General features: G+C 46.8%; 2 protein-coding genes across 4 annotated transcripts in view; both read left to right on the plus strand.

Moving 5' to 3' along the window:
• Positions 1-619: 619 nt before the first annotated feature.
• LOC146372732 (S-arrestin-like) lies at positions 620-14,190 on the plus strand. The gene is made up of 16 exons (XM_084951906.1): positions 620-667; positions 3,096-3,162; positions 3,879-3,939; positions 4,698-4,742; positions 5,114-5,313; positions 6,241-6,300; positions 6,499-6,566; positions 6,643-6,778; positions 6,896-6,980; positions 7,729-7,801; positions 9,252-9,389; positions 10,185-10,262; positions 11,067-11,081; positions 11,195-11,247; positions 12,276-12,285; positions 13,104-14,190. The coding sequence occupies exons 2-16, from the start codon at positions 3,115-3,117 to the stop codon at positions 13,195-13,197; spliced, it is 1,164 nt and encodes a 387-aa protein (XP_084808032.1). The 5' UTR covers positions 620-667; positions 3,096-3,114; the 3' UTR covers positions 13,198-14,190.
• A 2,400-nt stretch (positions 14,191-16,590) lies between these two features.
• The window catches only part of dgkd (diacylglycerol kinase delta), a 38,005-nt gene continuing 33,930 nt past the window's right edge, over positions 16,591-20,665 (plus strand). The window contains exons 1-3 of one of the 3 annotated variants that reach the window (XM_084951873.1): positions 16,591-16,768; positions 20,047-20,157; positions 20,240-20,320. In XM_084951873.1, coding sequence (XP_084807999.1) covers positions 16,631-16,768; positions 20,047-20,157; positions 20,240-20,320 — 330 coding nt within the window. In that variant the 5' untranslated portion in view covers positions 16,591-16,630. Of the gene's footprint in view, positions 16,769-16,835; positions 16,947-20,046; positions 20,158-20,221; positions 20,321-20,665 lie in introns of those variants that run through there. The other 2 variants (XM_084951875.1, XM_084951872.1) reach the window with 2 other exon arrangements.

Raw genomic sequence — 20,665 nt, forward strand, 5'->3', positions numbered from 1 at the left:
ACAAACCAAAACCATCTGACCTCATGTGCTTTTAGTCTTCATTCATCTGTATGTGTATATATATACGTGTGTGTGTGTTGTATAAATAGACATGAAACTGCTGCAGGTTCTTCACACTCTGATCGATCATCACGCAGCTGCTCACAGAGAGCAGGCTCAGTGCTCTGACTGTGACTCCTGCAGACGCTGTAGAAGCAACCGGGCTGCATTTTTAAAAAGACTTTAAACATGTTTTTCAGCCAAAAAGTTTGATGTGGAGATCTGCTGAGCTGAAAAAGTTCTGAAAGATATGAGATGATAGAAAAATCATTTAAAAGGTCCAAATTTACTGCAAAGCTCCAACGGTCAGGTGCATGGTGAGGTCAGGGGTTTGGATTAAAGATGTTTAATTCCACTTTTATTCAAATCTGCTTTTGTTGCCATCAGTCAGTAGTTTAGAAAATTCATCAACCCACTAGAAAAGGTGTGTGTGTGTGTGTGTGTGTGTGTGTGTGTGTGTGTGTGTGTGTGTGTGTGTGTGTGTGTGTGTGTGTCTGCCTGCAGGATTATTCCCTGTAATGACGTGCATGCTGACCAGGCTTTGTATGCTGATTATAAATACAACTGATCGTTCTGATCAGCTTCAAACCTGCTTCTCTCCAGCTCGTCTTCATCACTGCAGCTTCAGGTCAGTCTGTTCAGTGAAAGATGAATCTGTTATCAGTGTGAATGAGTGTTTGATGATGGGTTTCATTAGTTTATTGAGGAAGTCTGAAGGTCAGCTGATGTTCCTTAATTCTGTGAAGCTTCACCTAAAAGCACAAACAGCTTCACAGCTGATGTGAAACAACAAATCTGATCAATTACTTTTTAAACTTGGTGACGAGTTACCAGAAGTTAAAACTCATACATTTGTTTTTGTAGTATCCCCTGATTTTATATGATGCAGCATTAAGTTTGACTGAAAAACAAACAAACAAAAAAAAACCCCCAGTAAAACTGGATTAACATCTGCCATCAACTGAGGTGGAACGGCGAGAAGATGTTCTCAGAGCTTCAGAGGAGATGTAAAGGGTTCAACTCTGCGTGTCAGGATGTGAGCACACAGTTCAACAATCTGAGAAAAACATTTGTCACTGTAAAGGTCAGTGAGTCCCTCACCTACAGTTCATGATCGGATGGAGAGGTGGAGTCAGAGGAGGATGCTGCAGAGATGTGGGATGTTGGTGGATGTGGGTGGGTGTTGGTTGAAGTTGGTTGGTTCTTTCACTCCTCTTTCAAACCATCTGTCCTCTCTGTCCAAATTGTGAACATTGGCATCCTCAAAAGAGTGACCTTTATCCTTTAGATGCAGATGAACTGCTGAGTCTTGTCCTGTGGAAGTGTCTCTTCTATGTTGTGCCATGCGCTTGTGAAGTGGCTGTTTGGTCTCTCCGATGTAGAGGTCTGGGCATTCCTCGCTACACTGTACAGCATACACCACATTGTTAAGTCTGTGTTTTGGAGTTTTGTCTTTCGGGTGAACCAGTTTTTGTCTGAGCGTGTTGCTGGGTCTGAAATGCACCGGGATGTCGTGCTTGGAGAAAACTCTCCTAAGTTTCTCTGATACACCGGCTACATAGGGGATGACAATGTTGTTGCGTCTGTCTTTCTTAGTTGGTGTCTGATCTTCTTTTCTGTGCCTCTTTGCTGACTTTATAAATGCCCAATTAGGATAACCGCATGTTTTAAGTGCTTCCTTTACATGTGTGTGTTCCTTCTTTTTCCCTTCAGGGTTAGAGGGAACATGTTCTGCCCGGTGGTGTAGGGTCCTAATTACTCCAAGTTTGTGTTCCAGAGGGTGAGGAACACCCGTTTTCACACCTTGGCTCATGTGATTAGGTAGAGGATCATCAGGGGGTCCTTTGTCCCTCTTGGGCGGACACTCCCACAGGGTTTAAATCTGGGACTCTCCACCATTTGACTCTTAGAACTGAAGAAGCTTCTCGGATGAGAGGTGAAACATCTTAAAGCAACTTAAAGAAGTCCAGCTTTTCTTTCCAACCTCCTTAATCTAGCAAGATCAACCAACATCTACCAACAGATGCTTTTCATTCCAAGCTCCTTAGACTACGATGGTAAATGGACTGGTTCTTATATAGCGCTTTTCTACTCTTCTGAGCACTCAAAGCACTTAACACAACTTGTGCATTCACACAAGCACATTTTTCTAAGTGCTTTCTAGGTAACATTCACACACACACTCACACGGATGCATCGGAGAGCAATTTGGGGTTAGTATCTTGCCCAAGGATATTTGGCATGCAGACTAGGGGAAGCCAGGAATCGAACCACCAACCTTTCGAACAGTAGATGACCTGCTCTACCGACTGAGCTACAGCCACCCTGATGACCTGGATGACTGAGAACCTTCATAGACAGATGTCGGTAGATGTTGGTTGATTTTGGTGGATCTTGGTAGGTGCTGGTAGATGTTGGTTGATATTGGTGGATGGTTGGTGGTTGATGTTGGTGGATGTTGGTAGATGTTGGTTTATCTTGGTGGATGTTGGTTGATGTTAGTGGCTGTTGGTTGGTGTTGGTGGGCGTTGGTTTGTGTTGGTGGATGCAACATGGAACATGAGTGGAGCACATCACTGCATCCACACGAAGATCCAGAAACTCCCCCACCTCCTCCGAGCAGGTGCAGGGGTAGCTGGCACATCTGTGACGGCGTCATTAATGCTGAGGCACATCTGCAGCTGTAGGAGAATGTGCTTTGTCTGGACAGCGTCTGTGATTCCAGACAATGAAGAAATCTCACTGAGCACAGCCTGCAGCAGCACGGCTCCATAACTGACCCGAGTACAGCCCAGACCATCACCCACCGAAACCACAGCTGGAGTTCTCCATCCACCAGATCTTTTTTATTATTCTTATTAGTCGGAGTTTCTTTCATGTCTGTACAATGTTAAAGAAAACTGCATTAGATCTGCTGCCTGTGTTCTCAGTTGGTCATATTACTGGGATGCTTTAATCATCCATAGATGCACGAGTGGATGTTTAGGTGTGAGGGCTGTGTGCGATTTAACTTTGAGATGATAAACGTTTGATATGTGAATGTCTCTGTGCTGCAGGTCAAGATCAACACTCAGCATGAGTCCCAAGCACGTCGTCTTTAAAAAGGTGTCCCGTGACAAGTCGGTAAGTTCTGAAGATAGTTCAGCATCGACATCATAAGTCATGGAGAAGATGTGGTTTAGAAACCCAGAGCAGAGGTCATATCAAAGTTCCTTTTGGAGAGACTAAAGTGGAAACATCAGCACTGAAAGGATGCTGATTTGTACTCAGGACACCATTTAAGGCATCCATAAAGTTCTGGTCCCTGATCTTCCTCCACCGCTCTGTGTGCAACAGGATCCAGGTTGTTAATCCGGACCCTCTGGGTTGCGATGGCATCTTTGTGCTGAAATCCAAATTGAACTGACATGTGACAGAGTAACTGTAATATTAATGTCTGCTTTGCCTGCGGGTAAACATTCAGTTTTTTTTATTTCTGACCTCAGAATGGGAAAAGGTTCAAAAACATTAACTCCATCGATGAACTGAACCGATGCGCCTCCTGTTCCCGGTCTGTGGGAAACTAAAAGCACAAATAAAAACCTCTACTCAGAGCTGTGCTGTCATTTCTGCCTCTGCAAGCATGTGATGGTCCACCCTGCTTAGAGTGAATGTGGAGCTCCTGCAGACTCTGAGTGACCTCCAAGTCACTGACTTATTCCCACAGAAAGACGTACCCATCCACACATCTTCTGCAGGACAGGTTTAGTAGGGGCACTTGTGCTGCAGGAGGTGTAGCACGACGAGGTGTTTGCTCTTGATCCTGCAGTCATTCTTACGTGACCCTCGTGTGTTTTCAGGTGACCGTCTACATGGCCAAGAGGGACTTTGTGGATCACTGCGACTTTGTGGATCCAGTCGGTGAGTCCTGATGCTAACTACCTGCTCTCGCTCTGCTTTTGCTACTGATTGAAAAATGTTTCTTGAAAATGTTTAAAGATGGGGGACTGACAGATGCAGGCCTATGTCTTCATGACATCTCTGCATGTGCTGAGCCCTGTGAGAGAAAAAAGCATAAACTCTGTCAGGACCCCACAAAGACTGGGGAAGAAAAACATGGAGACATGACAGACTGTGGAGACAAATGAGCAGAACACAGAGACAGGACTACGACAGTAAAGAGCCACAAAGACAGACCAGAGAAGGAGAGAGATACAGGTACAAGACAGGGACAGACCGGAAACGAAGACACCAAACATGAACAAGAAACATAGAACTAGAAATGTGAATAATGAAAAGTTCAGAGCACTATGAAATATAGAAATAAAGAGTGACTAATACAGAGCTAGAATATGAAATCTGAGTCACAAACCATAATTCACTCCAAACTGGGTCAAAGACCCAGGACCGACTCTTTAAACAGAGCTTCTCCACCACACAGCGCTCATGGTGAATGTTGAGGGGTGGCCTGTGCTGTGGGATCCATACACCGCAGTGAGCAGACTGAAAAACAGTACTCACTGGTTTTACTGCTAATTGTAAACTAGCCATGGATATGGGGATGGTAGCAGAGCAGGAAGTAGTTGATCATTTCTGCTCATGCCCAGTAGGAGGACAGTGACAAACCTTTAAAACAGTCAGGAATGTGTTGTGATTTGATCACTTCCTGTTTCCTACAGATGGCGTGATTGTGATTGACCCAGTGCAGCTCAAAGGAAAGAAAGGTCAGTGTGTTTAAATGTGTGCAGTAACATAAGGCAGAACCCGGAGGAGGTGCTGTGGGACTCCCTCCTTCAGCCCGTCAGTGTGGAGAAGCTCAAATCCAGCTTTACCGGAGGAGGTCCACAGGGCTTATGACTGTGGCTCCTGTGTAAAACATATTTCACTGAATGAAAGCTTCTTTCTGTGCAGATGAACATTTCTCTGCAGTGTGGGGTGGGTGCGACACAAAAGATCTCAGAGAACAATAAGCAGCTTCTGACAGACGTTTCTCCAGCTTCTATTCACACTGATTTAGGTTTGATGGAGCCAGATTCTCCTGGTGCAGCATGTTCTTGGATGTGTGGCTTCATTCCTGTTTTTCGGTGTCTGTTAGTGTATGTGATGCTGTCGTGCACATTTCGCTACGGCCGTCAGGACATGGATGTGATGGGCGTGGCCTTCAGGAGGGACCTCTTCCTGGTGACCCGGCAGGTTTACCCCGAGCTGCAGGACAAAGAAAAGCTCACCCACACCAAGATCCAGCAGAAGTTGCTGCGAAAGCTCGGAAACAACGCCTTCCCCTTTTTCTTCGAGGTGAGGAACAGCCTGAAACGTCTGGAAAGATCAGGCCCTGCTAGAGGAAGAGGTTTAATCCCTCCATCAGGTTCAAGGATAGAAAACAGAAAGGCCACATTTGTCATGTCTGGAATAGAGTCCTTTTTGTTGTGTTAGGTTTTGTACCCAGTGCAGATTTGGCCTAAATCGTCATCCAAAATCCTCAAGGTAAAAAAGGAAAACCTGATTACAGAATGAATAAAAACATTAGCGCACCAGTCAGAATAACAAAACCCCCACAAATGTTTCAGAAATCTGTTAAAACTCTCTTTAAAACTAGAAATGTGGCACAGTGGTTAGCACTGTTGCCTCACAGCAAGAAGGTCCTGAGCTTGACTCAACCACAGGGGTCTTTCTGTGTGGAGTTTGCATGTTCTCCCCGTGTGCGTGGGTTCTCTACGGCTTCCTCCCACAGTCCAAAGACATGCAGGTCGGGTTCACTGGAAACTCTAGACTGTCGACCTGTTCAGGGTGTAACCTGCCTCTTGCCCTAAGACAGCTGGGATAGGCTCCAGCAGAATAGTCCACATTTGAGCAGAAAAGAGTAGAGTTCTCTGAGAGGTTAGAAATTAATGATCATTAACCGTTCAGAAAGACAATCTAACATTTTAAGGAAGAAATTTTCAGAAATACAGAGAAGGGTTCTCTGTAGCTGTATGAGAACCTCCGAGAACCTGACTGAAATCTGAACACGGGCGAGGTCATTGTTCTGTAGTCACCAGCGTGTGTCTGTGGCACAGTTACAGAGGAAGGGGTGGGTTTCACTCTTCTAATCGTATAGATTGTCTTGATTAGTTACTATTCCTGTGTTTATTGTTGAAGAGGTTAGAATGAGACGTACCAATTCGGGTACCGTACAGGACGAGCGTGACGGTCTAATGTTTGTGAAACGACTCTGTGCTTCAGTTTCCAGACAATCTGCCCTGCTCCATCACTCTGCAGCCCGGACTGTCCGACGTGGGGAAGGTAACGCCATCACTACACTCAGCCTTTCATGTTCTTCATCTGTACATTGCTTCAGCACCACAAAGTCTCAGAGTCCACACACTGATGTTTCACATCAGCTTACCTCTCTCTGCGTTTTCACGCAGTCCTCTGAAATCAGCCAATTTGCCCGATATGAGCTGTAAATGTGCAAACTGTGTGTTTCTGTGTGCTGGACAGAAATGTGCGGTGGAATTTGAGGTGAAAGCTTTCTGTGGTGAGAACCAGGACGAGAAGATCGACAAACAGTGAGTCGCTCAGAGTGGATCTCAGTCTGAGGACTCGATGGACAGCCTTTCACGTGTTCCTCCGTCCTCTCTGCAGGAGTTCTGTCCGTCTCACCATCCGTAAGATCCAGTTCAGTCCAGAGGACAGCAAACTGCTTCCCAGCGCAGAGACAACCTTTGAGTTCCTGATGTCCGAGAAACCTCTGCACGTGAAACTGAGCCTGCCCAAAGAGGTCAGAGCTTCAGTCAGGTCCTGAATCAGACACCAGAACCACCAGGTTCTGAAAGCTGGAGGACTCTCACAGATGTACTCATGAAAGCACTTCACCTGTCTGCTTACCTGTCTGCAGACTTTTTACCACGGCGAGCCGCTCAAAGCCAATGTTGAAATCACCAACTCGTCCAGCAGGAACATCAAAGACATCAGCTTGTCAGGTGACATCAGTTTGGCTTCAGAGTACTTAAGGTGACGTAGAGCAGCGTGTCTCTGCCACCAAGCATCATTTCTTCAGTTTTTCCGTTAATAAAGGAAAGCGTGAAATGTACAAGCATGCAGAAGTTGCATTACCATCAGGGGAGACGATTGATTTAAAGCCAAGAAGTCTGTAGTGAACAAAAACTGTATGAAGTCCATTCCAGAGTCTTTACTCTCCAGAAACATCTAAGCTAGGCAGCTAATATGTATTTACATGTAAACATGTTAATCATGTCTTTCCCGTCATTATTTTGTTGGCTTATTTATTTCAAGACATAATGACTTTAAATAAAATGTCTCCCCCTGCTGGTACTGCAGCTTACTGCACGCTTGCACATTTCACTCTTTGGAGGGGCAAAGGGTGAAATGGACACAGTGGACGGCGTGTCTAATACGCACTTTGCAGTGGTATCGGGTTGACTGGAGACATCAGCTGATAACACTTCCTTCCATTAGCATAAATTTAAAAAGTCATGCAACCAAAGCCTGCTCAGACACGATTGGCCAAACTGAAACCACACAGGCTCTTACGGAAGCCTTAAAGTTGTGACCTGAGGAGATGTTTAACCAGAAAAGCTGCTCCTTGTAAACATGAGGAAAGGTGTCTGTGGCGGTGACACGCTGCCTCACCTTCAGGCCTCTGACAGCAGACAGGTGTGTTCCCTGCCTGCAGCAGCACGGTGGCTTACTTTGAGTTTCTGTGCTTAGTCGAGCAGGTGACCCACGTCATCCTTTACTCCAACGATAAGTACGTCAAGTCTGTGGCCAAAGAGGAGACCAGGTGAGTTAAGGATATAACAGAAGTATATTTATTTTGAATCTTTTCTGAGGGAACTTAAAGCAGGAGTTGCGTTCATGGTCTCAGTTTGATCAGACAGAACATTTTTTCTTTTTTCAAAAGGAAGATGTTTCCTGTACATTTAATTTTTGCATTGATCTGTTTAAAAACAGATGTGCCCCTGTCGTACCTGATACATCTTGGTCTAAAGCAGGGGTCGGCAACCTGCGGCTCCGGAGCCGCATGCGGCTCTTTAGTCCTTGTACTGCGGCTCCGCGTCGTTTGGGAAAATAAATTAGAAGTATTTAGCTGAAGTGTATTTTATTTATGTTAGTTCTTTTTTAACGTGTAGTTCTAAATTGTTAGATTATTGTGATTTTGAAATATAAAAATAAAATTATATTTTATTATTTTTCATCGCTCAAAATACGCATCACACTTGCGGAAGCCGGTATACCCGCCAAAACGCCTGCATTTATCGAGACTTTCAACCCCAGGTAGGCCAATTATGGATCTTCGGATCCACATTATGTCAGCAGCTCCACCGCGAACTATGTTAAAAACAAACAGCGCTCCCGCCTCACAGACGACAGCTTACAGTCCTGCGTAAAGATGAAGTTACTTCACTGTGTGCAGAGGTTCAGGAGCAGAAGTCCCATTGTAAACATATCACGGCAGACCCGACGATGTTTGCATGAACACGCTTTTCAGCATCTCTTTATTGACCGCGTTTCACACACGGTTGCTGTACGCATACAGCCGGCTGTAGCTTTTCAGCTCACAGCCCGACACACACCAACACAACAGCAGAGAGAGCACAGATTTTAAGGCGGCGAGGCGTGATTGCGGGTGCCGCTCAGGTGCGTCCGACTCCCCTGCAGCGGCGCTGCAGACCACGCCCCGCAACACACATTAACCAGGTAAAATACATATTTAGGCAGAATTTTGTAAATATCTATTTTTCATCTTTTAGCAGCATAGTGCTTTTTTTCAGTTAGTTTTAAAAGTCAGGTCAAGGCTCCAAAAGCCCAAAGGAGATATAAGGGTGGCGGCTCACAACAGGTTTTGTTTGCTGGATCATTTTAGTTCAGCTTTCCTTTTGTTATATTTCTTTAAGAGTTCAAAATGTGTTAATTACATAAATAAAATGTAATTTTCTCTGTAGCACTTCATGGATTTCATGAACAACAAACCTTAGTTGTTCACACAAAGCATAAAGGTAAAAAACACAATATATACAGTGTTATCTTCATTTTAGATGTCACAAAGTATTTGCGGCTCTCAGTGTTTACTTTTGCTTGGAAACCGGCTCCAAGTGGCTCTTTGGGTGTTAAAGGTTGCTGACCCCTGGGCTAAAGATACTCTTAGTGACCTCACACTGTCAGCTGGGTTAGTTTTAACCACCCTGGGTTTGACCAAGAGGTTTCTAATCATGTTATGTTTTCGGTTACAGTGACTCTGTGCCTTGTGGCACCAGTCTGAAGCAGGAGTACACCCTGCACCCTCTGCTGGCATACAACAAAGACCGCAGAGGACTCGCTTTGGATGGACGACTTAAACACGAGGACACCAACCTGGCTTCATCGAGCATGTCAGAGACACACTGAGGTTTTAATGATGGTGTTAGACAGGAAACACGGCTGCTCTTTAAAGGACAGGTTCACAGGATTTAACCTGGCAGGTGAGACAGATCTGTCATCAGAGCATTCTGGGCAAAATACACACAGTGTTCAGACCGGCTGCATTCTCACGAGATCTCCGGAGACTCATCAGATGAGCCTGAAGGCCGGTCAAGCCATCGAGGTGATGGAGCCTCAGTTAAATCACGGCTTGATGACCTCTGACGACTGGAAGCCTCCAGGAGACTGAACTATGTTTTCCAGAAAATCAACCACTGAAATTAGAAATATGATAGAAATGGACTCATCCAAGTGTCAGAGCCGAGGTCTCGTGTTGTTCTGTCAGGTCATGAAGCTTCCACAGTTTAACTTTCTTCTTAGAGGTGGAACCAGAAGCATCCCAAACGTTAGTGAGACGATTATTTGATTCGATGATTCGGACGTCTCCCTCCTAATGTCTCCTCTGCGGGGTCAGATCTCTGACCTGTTTCTAGCTGCTGGGTTAGAAACACCATGGGGACTCTGGATGATCTGAAGCTCTGTGCTGCAAACGGTTCCTGACTCTCAGTTTGTGCTGACGAGCCTGAAACCTTGCTCGTGCTTTCAGACACCTGTGACCCCTGACAGAGCTGTGAACCTGTCCTTTAACCACATAGCGTGCTAGAACACAATGCCGAGAGCACCTGAGTTTCCTGAGCTTAGCGAAAGAGCGTTGCATGACTTTCAGAAAGTTTTCCTTAAGCTGATGAGAGCTGTCTGTGTCTCAGTGTGAAGCAGGAGGTCCTGAAGGAGGTTCAGGGGATTCTGGTCTCCTATAAGGTCGTGCTGAGGATGGTTGCCTCAGGGTGAGTCTCACACTTCCTGCTGTTAACAGTGTGTGTATGTTCAGGTGTCTGGTGAGGGGTCAAAGGTCACTACAGGCCCTCTGCCTAACCTCACTTACAGCAGCTCAGGTGTGACGAGGCAGTGGTTTGAACACATTGTGAATACGAGCAACTGATGACACAGAACAACAAAAACAGCTTCAACGTCACCAACAGCTTGGCCCCAAATAGCAGACAGGTCTGGCCCGGATCTGGTGTCAACTGCTGGCTGACTTCTGGCATGGTAAGTGGTTTGTCATCCAGATGTGGGCCAGGCCTGGCGTAGATGGCACTGTCTATGTGATGGCATGCCACATCTGGCTCAATCTTGGTTTGGTCCATCTGGCCAGGCTCATAGAAAACAGGTCTGGCCTGGATCCGGCATCAAGCTGGCACTTCTGACTGACCGGTGTCATGGCAGAGTCTATGTCAACCAGATCTGGGCCATCAAAGGGCCGTCATTTTTTGCGGTATGTGGGCCATGTGTAAGAACATTGTGTGGGCCAGATCTGGGCCATACCAATTTTGCTATGTGGGGCTGTGACAGCCTCCTGGGTCAGCTGACCTGGACACCAGCCACACACCTCTATCATGTGCCAGGGTCATGAAACTCCATCTTTTCAAATCAGAGATCCTGAAGTGTCACTGACCAATAGGAGCGCTCTCTCAGCCAGGGTCGTGCCCGCACGCTGCGCCTCATATCAGAGTCATATCAGAGGGAAAATTAACCTCCAAAGCAATCTGACGCTTTGTGTCTGTTCTCTCTCTGCTGCCCTTCATTGACAGGACGATGGGATCCAGGTAGGGTCACGCTCAGACACACTGTGTGCGTGTGTGTGTGTGTGTGTGTGCGTGTGTGTGTGTGTGTGTGTGTGTAAAACATCTGGACTCACAGCTGTGTCTGTGCTTTACAGTGAGGTGTCTCTGGAGGTTCCCTTCAGGCTCATGCATCCCAAACCTGAACCAGGTACAGATTTCTTTCAGCTTCCACAACACACACACACACACACGTAAACACACACACACACACGTACACACACGCACACACACACACACACACACACACACACACACACAGAACATGTTCTCATGTAAACCGGCTCATAAGCTGGTCCAGCTGTGTGTGTGTGTGTGTGTGTGTGTGTTTACGTGTGTGTGTGTGTTTACGTGTGTGTGTGTGTGTGTGTGTGTGTATGTGTGTGTGTGTGTTTACGTGTGTGTGTATGTTTTAAGCTGCTTCTTGTGTATTGCTGACAGCAGTTTGTGATATAAACAAGAAGCTGCGTCACACAGATTAACATCCAGATTAGCACCAATTAATAGAGTTTAACACACACACACACACGTACACACGTACACACACGTACACACGTAAACACACACACACGTACACACGTAAACACACACAGACGTAAACACACACACACGTACACACGTAAACACACACAGACGTAAACACACACACACACGTAAACACACACACACACACACACAGACGTAAACACACACACACGTACACACGTAAACACACACAGACGTAAACACACACACACACGTAAACACACACACACGTACACACGTAAACACACACAGACGTAAACACACACACACACGTAAACACACACACACGTAAACACACACACGCACACATGTACACACACACACGTAAACACACACAGACGTAAACACACACACACACACACGTAAACACACACACACACGTAAACACACACACACACACATGTACACACACACACGTAAACACACACACACACACGTACACACACACACACGTACACACACACACACACATGTACACACACACACTCTCAGGCGCACACTCTTGCGTGTTCCCAGTGTGACCCTCCAGGTGTGTCGCTGTAGGGTCTACCTGACCGTATGAAACCAGCTGTTGTGATTTGGCACCATATAAAAAAAGTTCATATTGTTCATATTTCACCTGTTTCTCTTTTCTTGATGCTGACTGACCTGCAGCCAAGGACAGGTAAGTGTGACAGTAAACGACATCACTTCCTGTCCCACACAGTGAAGTCTTCCTCTGTGTGACGGACATCATAGGGAAAGGTTGGCACTTCCCAGGCCGATTCTCTGTCTTACAAGGGGGGAGGGGCTCGAATCTGACTGGTTAAATTTAAAAGGAGCAGAGCAGCAGACGTAGCTCACGTGGAGCAGGAAGGTCAAGCTCGTCTTACGTGGAGGGCCGGCCCAGCAAAGCGCCCCTGCTGTCCCTGTAAAGATTAATCCCACTTTTAATCCCTGACAGGCGTAAATAATATAAAACAGGCATCTCCTTTTTCCACACGACAACTAAACGCAGCAGATCAAAGAAATCTGTCAGCAGGACATGTAGAAAATTCGCTCGTCGCTCGTCCTGTGAATGTAAAATGTTATGCTGTCGTGTTCCGTCGTCACCTCGGTGAGAACAGCGGATGGATTTTGAAATGAAAACACAGTTAAAGGCCAAAATTCCTGCCCTCCTTCACGTTTGCCCAGCGGGCGAGATCGGAGGCTTTGCCGATCCAGTTGTGGCCTCCGAGCCTCATGTTTGACACCGCTAATAGACTGAAGTCTCACACTTTAGTTTTTACAACCTTCATCGGGCGGCTGCGGTTTAGGTGGTAAAGCTGGTCATCGAGCCCCAGCGCCTCCGTGTGGTCATGTGACTGTTTACGGCAAACACATCGTGTTTAAACGTACACGTGTTTCAGTTTTTTCTTGTTTATCAAGAACAGGAAGTGACTTAAACTGCTGAGACAGGAGGCGAAGCTTGCTGTTGACCTTCCCACTGTGTCTGTGCTGCAGTGAATCAGATGACATGGTGTTTGAGGAATTCAAACGGGCCTACCTGAAGGGCGTGGTCTACGGAGACGACGACGAGTCCCCCACCGACGCCTGAACTACAAAGATGGCTGCCTCAGGTCAAACGGCGCGGCGGCCACTCGGAGCTGAAGATGAACACAGCGTGGTCGTCCACCCGTGGTTTCCTCACTGTTTTAACGACTCCATCGTGTTTCCTACAACACCAACCTCAGGCTAACTACAGCCGCGAGGTGGCGCTAGCAGGAACCAAAAACTCTGTCTGCCATAAATGACCATCTCCTCCCCTAATGCAGTACTTTTACCTGGAACCAGATGTTTTTGGAGTCATTTAAAACACAAGTGTGGAGCTGCTTGTCTTTGATGAACGAAATGGTCTAAGTCACAGGTGTCAAACTCCAGGCCTCGAGGGCCGGTGTCCTGCAGGTTTTAAATGTGTCCTTGATCCGTCACAGCTGATTTAAATGGCTAAAGGACCTCCTCAACATGTCCTGTAGTTCTCCAGAGGCCTGGTAATGAACTAATCATCTGATTCAGGTGAGCTGAAACAGGGTGAGATCTAAAACCTGCAGGACACCGGCCCTCGTGGCCTGGAGTTGGACACCCCTGGTCTAAGTGCTTCATTAGGGTTAGGTGAAGAATGCCGACGTGGCCACAGGCGTCCATGATTGGCCGTCCTCCGTCCAACTCCACCTCCTCCTGCAGCACGTGGAGCTTCTTTTGTTCCAGAGGAAAGCAGCTGAGGGCCTGTGGGTCATTTCTGGGAGGCAGAGTTTAACATTTCCCGTCCTCAGAGGGTCGGTGTGTCACGTTAAATGAAGGAAATGCCGGATATGATGAGTGTCAGCAGGCCGGGCTGTTAGCCGTGAGGCTCTGAGCGAATGTAGATGAGTAAAGTGCATCTTTAGAGCTCAGTGAAACGAGCTGCTGACGTTCTGTAGAGCACGTCATAGCTGACCTGTCAGTGTGCTTATTTTAGAGGCAGTGATGTTTCTCCTGTTTCTGTCTGATACCTGACATACGTGTGTGTGTTCCACTTTTTCTGCATGCATTAAACAGATTGAGGTTGTGAGCTGTTAGTCGCTGTGTTTGTGTTTGATTAAAGAAGCCTGTTCTCCATGTTTCACACTCCGCACAGCTCCATGTTTTTACATTTGGGTTTCTCACTTCTACTTCCTGTCACACAGAGGTACTTTTGTTATACGGTGACAATAAAGAGATCAGATCGAGTCCAGTGAGCAGAAACGAGGGCAGCATCCATCCATAATATCCTTGATATTTATAATTAAGTGATTTGTGTATATTAGTGCTATTTTTAATTCTTAAATTTGAAAAATCTGTAACAAGTTGTATTGTTTAGTTTAGCCTGTTACTGTCTTGGAGCAACTATAACCTACATCATTTCCTTAAGGATTAATAAAGTGTCATGATTAATGAGTACACCCACAAACTGAGGCTTCCTGCTGTTTTGTGTGTCTCTGCAGATGGACTGAGTATTTGTGGAGACACTGTGTCTGTGGATACTAACTGTCAGTCACTTAACACTGAGGCTGTGGACCCAGAGGGCCCGGACTCTAAGTGCAGCTCGTCCTGGGCCCGGGGGGCGTGTTCAGAGCCCAAATGTAATCCTTTGCCTGGATCCACAGAGAGCGGCTAACAGCAGCATGTAAATCCACTTTTAATTCATGGCTTCAAAGGAACACGACAGTGTTTGGAAGAATTTATTATCCGAGATGAGTTTGTGACAGAATGACTCAAATTCAGCGTGAATTTGAATTTCATTTGGAAAAATAATAAATGTCTCTACAGGAGATGAGCTGATAGGGTTAAGAGTGTAGAGAATTTAGATTTGGGGGTTATGAACGGAGCCTTAAACTAAGATTTTTGAGCTCTTTTGTCAGACACAGAGGTATTGACTTTCTCTACCATGATATTCTCAAAGTGCCCACAAAGCTGTCAAAGTTCCACCAACAAGCTCTCCTCTACTATACAAGCATGAGTTCACAACACATAATACACTCAAGTGAAACTAAGGACACATTGGTGCTAACAGGAAATCACAGCTTTTGGATACCTTGGAGCAAAAAGCACCATGGTCCGTGACTCACTTCATGGACAAAACAGGTATGAAGATCGTCCCGGTACCCTTTAAAACAATGGTTCAACAGACTGGGAGATATTCTAACCTTGGTGTAGAAGTGAGACCGATAACTGTTGAAGGTATCCAGCGAGTTAGGGAAGACAAGAATCGATTAATAAGAAACCTTTTGTCAACAAGATGCTAGCCTGGCAAACTGAAAAGGAAATATGTTGTTTTCAGTCAGGATGAGGAGGCCAAAAAATACGACGATGAATTTAAACTTGTGAACGAGTTTTCTCAGTTTTCACACTTTAGGCTGAACTGGAAGACTTTTCTGTGGATTCTGTGAAGACATCACTGAGACTGTGGAAAATGTTTCATTACAGCCCAACTTAGTTTGTGAGTTTGGACCGATTCTCAAAGTTGGCTTTGTTCTAAAACATTTCTTTGCTCTGTATATGATGTGGACTAAAACTGGAGTATTAATGAAAGACAAAAATCTGGACTGAATAATGTGATTATTTTAGCAACATATTACAGTCCGAGCCCACTTCTGTGCGTGGAAGAATCATCTCAAAGTATTTTCCAGATCTGGACACAAAAGCCCTGAAATGTATTTCCTTACTGGACTTAGAGATGCTCTTGGACTCAAACCCCTGTTTTATTTTATTATTATTTAGTTTTCTTCTTGTTTCATATCATTTATATGTTTTTTTCTCTATTCCTTTGCTACTGACTCAACAGCACCGTATGGCTGTTTTCTGCGTTTGAGTCAAAGTGTTGAACTTTGTTTGGTTTGGAAATTCAGCCTAAAAAATAAAATAAAATAACGACTCCGTTCACCTAAGAGTACACCTGAGTCTCTGCCGTGTGGGAGCGAGCTTCACTAAATCTGCGAGGGCAAAGGTGAAACCCTCACCTCTCACCTGCCATGAGAGCTTGTGTTCAGGTTAACTAGATTTGAGTTTTGATTGCTGTGTTTAAGTAAAATGACTTCATTGTTATCTGAAGATAACATTGATACGTGTATGCTTTTGCACGAGCTGGAGAAGGAGAACTTATTTTTGTCTTTAACGCGTGCATGATGAAACACCGGCACCATGGAGAGTGGACTATGTAAAGAAATCTAACTAGTTACCTAAAATCTAGTTAACCTGGTCACCGGTGACTTTCACGAGGCGTCGGGCTGCTTCACAGAGCAACCTTTTCAGGTAAGAGGCGGGAATGCTATGGGTCACACAGGCCTGTCGGAGCTCAGTGGACCATCAAACCCTCTCCGCTGAGTTCAGGCTGTTTTCACGCCAGCGGAGAACTCGTGTTGTTGTAATGTCACCGAGTGACCACCAGGGGTCGGCTCCGCTGTGCTGTCCGGTCTCTGCCGCTGGGGGGCGCTGCTCCCCCTAGCGGCAGACACCGGGGGTCTGATGGCAGGATGGCGGAGGCAGGGGGACCGGATTCCGCCGCGGCGCGGTGCCCGGACGAGTCATCGGATAGTGAGCCGGAACAGGAGCCCGGAACTCCGCAGAAACTCATCCGAAAAGTGTCGACGTCCGGCCAGATCCGCAGCAAGGTACGTGTGCTAACATCCGGGGCTCCTTGCGCACAGCCGGCGGTCAGCGGCGGCGGCGCTCATTCAGCGGAGCAGGGCCACACGCAGCCTGAGGGCACGGCGCTGTCCACCGGCTCACCGGCCCGCAGAACTCCATGTAAAATACGGACTCTTTAAAAGCCGGTCCCTCTTTCTAGCGGTAAGCAGCTGGTTTATTGTTAGAGTGAGACAAGTTCGGACCAGACATCGACCGTCGGATACTCCGGCGCGCAGTGAACATGATGTGTGATGTTTCAGCGCCGCTCTGACGTCTGTTTCCCGGACAGCCGTCCTCCACTGGCCGCTGCGGGCGGCGCTATCTTTGCCTTTAAAACACAAGTGTGAGATGTGGGCTGGATGCTGGTGACGCCGAACTGAAGACCGGACGCGTTTGCGCCTTAAACCGGTCTACTGTCTTTGGCCCGTGCTCCCGTAGTCCAAAGATTGGCGTCACTTTAAATCTGACCGATTTTAAACGGAGTTCTGAGCCCAGGCTTCAGCGTCCCTGGAAAAACTGTGCTTTTTGGGGTAAGGGCCACAGCTCTTAGACCATTTCTAAACCACATAACGGGAAACGCCGTAGCCAGACACCGAGTTTCAGTAGATGACCGGGTGTAAACACGTAGTCTGACTGGTCCGGTTTTTTCACCATCTGTGGAGCTTCCGTTAAACCTAATTAGGGCAGAAACGGCATAAAGTAAGCGGAGACGCCGGTAAAACGCACGGAAACAACAGAGAAACGTCGCGAGTTCAAACCGGTAACACATACCGGTTACTAGCTCACACCTGATAACGGAAAGATTTGGGCCCGCTGTGAGACATCGGTGTTTCCTATCGCTGGTGGCCTAAATGCGCGTGCTGCTGCGGGGTGGACAGAGGGGGCTGAGGCGGCGCTACGTTAGCTTTAGCACTGTGACACATAACGGTCCCATCACGGTCGACAGGTAACGGCCGGTTTTCCGGTAAAAGCAGCGGGATTTTAACTGCGATAGAGAACAGCGGGAACTCAAACCGGCACCGCTGATCAATACGTGACAGATTATACTTTTATTGATTACTGATCGTTTTTCATATTGCTGCCTTCACGGGCAGGCTAAAAACTCGGAAATGTGGACATCGTGTTGTCAGACGATGTTAAAGCAGCTCCATTAGGAAACAATTTAAAAAACAAACAAACAAACCCGGAGTCCTGAAAGCTCACTGTGAGGCGCTTCCTTCGACCTACAGAGCTGACCAAAGACAGGCTCTGGTTTTCAGGGCGGTAGGCATCAGTGATGAGCAGGACACAGGTGAGTGAGGTGTGGTTCCTGCTGCAGGGGGGCCTCCGGTGACGTAATCCCACTCACAGAGAGCGCGTTATTGGGCACCAGATCAAATGTGCCAGGTGTTCCTCTGTGAACATGGCGTCGTCATGGCGAAAGGGTTACCGGGTCAACGCTGTGACCTGCAGATCTTCACCGAGTCCTCACTTCATAGAGCCGCACAGCAAGAAGGTCCTGAGTTCAATTCCACCATCAGGCCGGGGTCTTTCTGTGTGGAGTTTGCATGTTCTCCCCGTGTTTGCGTGGGTTCCCTCCGGGTACTCCAGCTTCCTCCCACCATCCAAAGACATGCAGTTTGTGGGGATAGGTTAATTGATTAATCCAAATTGCCCATTGGGAGTGAATGTGAGTGCAAATGGTTGTCTGTCTCTGCATGTTAGCCCTGACTGACTGGCGACCTGTCCAGGGTGTACCCCGCCTCTCACCCTATGACAGCTGGGATAGGCTCCAGCGCCCTCCACGACCCTGGAAAGGATAAGTGGAAGCGGATGGATGGATGTTTCTCTGTAATAACAAACTCAGTGTAAACTATCTGTGTATAAACCAAAGCTGACACTGTGAGACTTCATCAGTGGTGTGAGCATCACAGCAGGTGTCTTTGGTCGTGTCCAGATTCATGGACTGCATCCTCCTGAGGTGGTCGGGTAGGCCGGAAGTAAACAGCTGTGAAATGTGACGGCCTGGCCTTCTGATTAGCGTCACCGCGGTCTCGGTGGAGTTTAATAAACTCGGCCGTCTGCTCCTTGCTATCTAAAATATAACAGGACACTGGAGTAAACTCTCGACCGTCTCACACTTCTGTTTAATCAGTTTTCTGTTTGACGTTTAGTCAGCTGTGTGAAAATCCCGGAGGAACCCACCCGATGGATTAATAAAGTTTCATTTTATCTAATCTAATAACTCTAATCTCAGCCAAACCGATTTACTCACGAACAAACAAAACACTGAAAAAAGCCCAACAATAACAGTTTTAGGTTGTCTAAGTGACTTATATATTACGTTTAACCCGAGTAGCGAAAGTGATCTGAAAATGATGTGCCGGGAGTTGTGCCGTTCTCGGCGGCTTCAGTGACCCTCGAGCTCCCGGCGAGCTATCGAGCTGGTGGGTAACAGACGTCTCTGAAAACCTCGAAGCACTTTTGCAAATATGCGATATCTTGATAAACCGAGCAGATATTTGATGTTTACACAGCTACTTTCTTGCCTGAAAATATGTTAAAAGTTTATTTTGTGACTCAGAAAGATTAGTAAGAGTAACTTTAAAACTTAGTAGCGGCCGCCATTGTTGGAAACTGGAGTTTGGCTGGGCCGCGCTATGAATTCTGGGATATGGTGGGCCACGAAGGACACACCCGACCCATCCTTCAAATTCGGGGAAAAGGAGGACGCATTTGTCGGCTGCATTCGGAGGAGTCTACGAATTTGGACAGCCTTCGGCGCGTCGCTGTGACGTAATCGGCCTACAAATGTGGCCTCAGGAGGAAGCAGCCCATGAATTTGGACACAACACAAATCTCTTCAAACACTGAAAATGAGAAAATTAGAATAATGTCAATAATAATTCTGACAGACATAAAAGACGGAGTTTTTTTAACTTTTCAAAATAAAAGCATGGGAATGAGGAGATAAATCACAGGTTTAATGCCTGCTCATGCAGTGAAGTCTGGAATTTCCTGCGGCAGCACATGGAAGGACAGGAAGAACATGGGTTCTATTTAGAGTATGGGACAAACATTGAGATTGAGTCATGTGGGACTCTGACAGGAAGCTGCACTCCACTGTTTCCTGCTGTCCCACGCCTCAGCCGCCAGAAACATTCAAACACTTCCAACTTTATTTAAAACTGTGCAACGTACAGCCTCCATCTTTACACAAGATTTACACACTTTCAGCTTGAGAAAGAAGAAATCTGTGCTCACAGGTGTGTGTGTGTTTCAGACGGTGCTGAAGGAGGGGAACCTGCTGAAACAGACGAGCTCGTTCCAGCGCTGGAAGCGGCGATACTTCAAGCTGAGAGGGAGGACACTGTACTACGCTCAGACCGCCAAGGTGAGCCCCGCCCTGCCACTGAGTTGCTGGGCTGTGTTCTGAGGACGCACGTGTGAGCATGACCTTTTCTGTGTGTCTGCAGTCCATCATCTTTGACGAAGTCGACCTGACGGACGCCAGCGTGGCCGAGTCCAGCACCAAAAACGTCAACAACAGCTTCACCGTGAGTCTTAAACCTGCAGCAGCACGGCCAGGTTCATCCACCGCTGAAAATAGTCCCCACACAGGCCGCTGTTCCTGCTCTGTGTGGTTACACCACAGGAAGTGACCTCAGGATAGATTCCTGTTTAATTCACATTCTGTCTAATCAGCTGATCAGTGACTGGAAGCAGGCGTGGCTGAGTTACGTCTGTCACTCATTGTGTGTGTCTGTGTGTGTGTGTGTTTGTGTGTCTGTGTTTGTGTGTGTTTGTGTGTCTGTGTTTGTGTGTCTGTGTGTGTGTGTGTCTGTCTGTGTTTGTGTGTCTGTGTGTGTGTCTGTGTTTGTGTGTGTCTGTGTCTGTGTTTG

Source organism: Perissodus microlepis, chromosome 14 (assembly GCF_051167445.1).
Source record: "Perissodus microlepis isolate ML-2025 ecotype Zambia chromosome 14, ASM5116744v1, whole genome shotgun sequence".
Lineage (NCBI taxonomy): Eukaryota > Metazoa > Chordata > Actinopteri > Cichliformes > Cichlidae > Perissodus > Perissodus microlepis.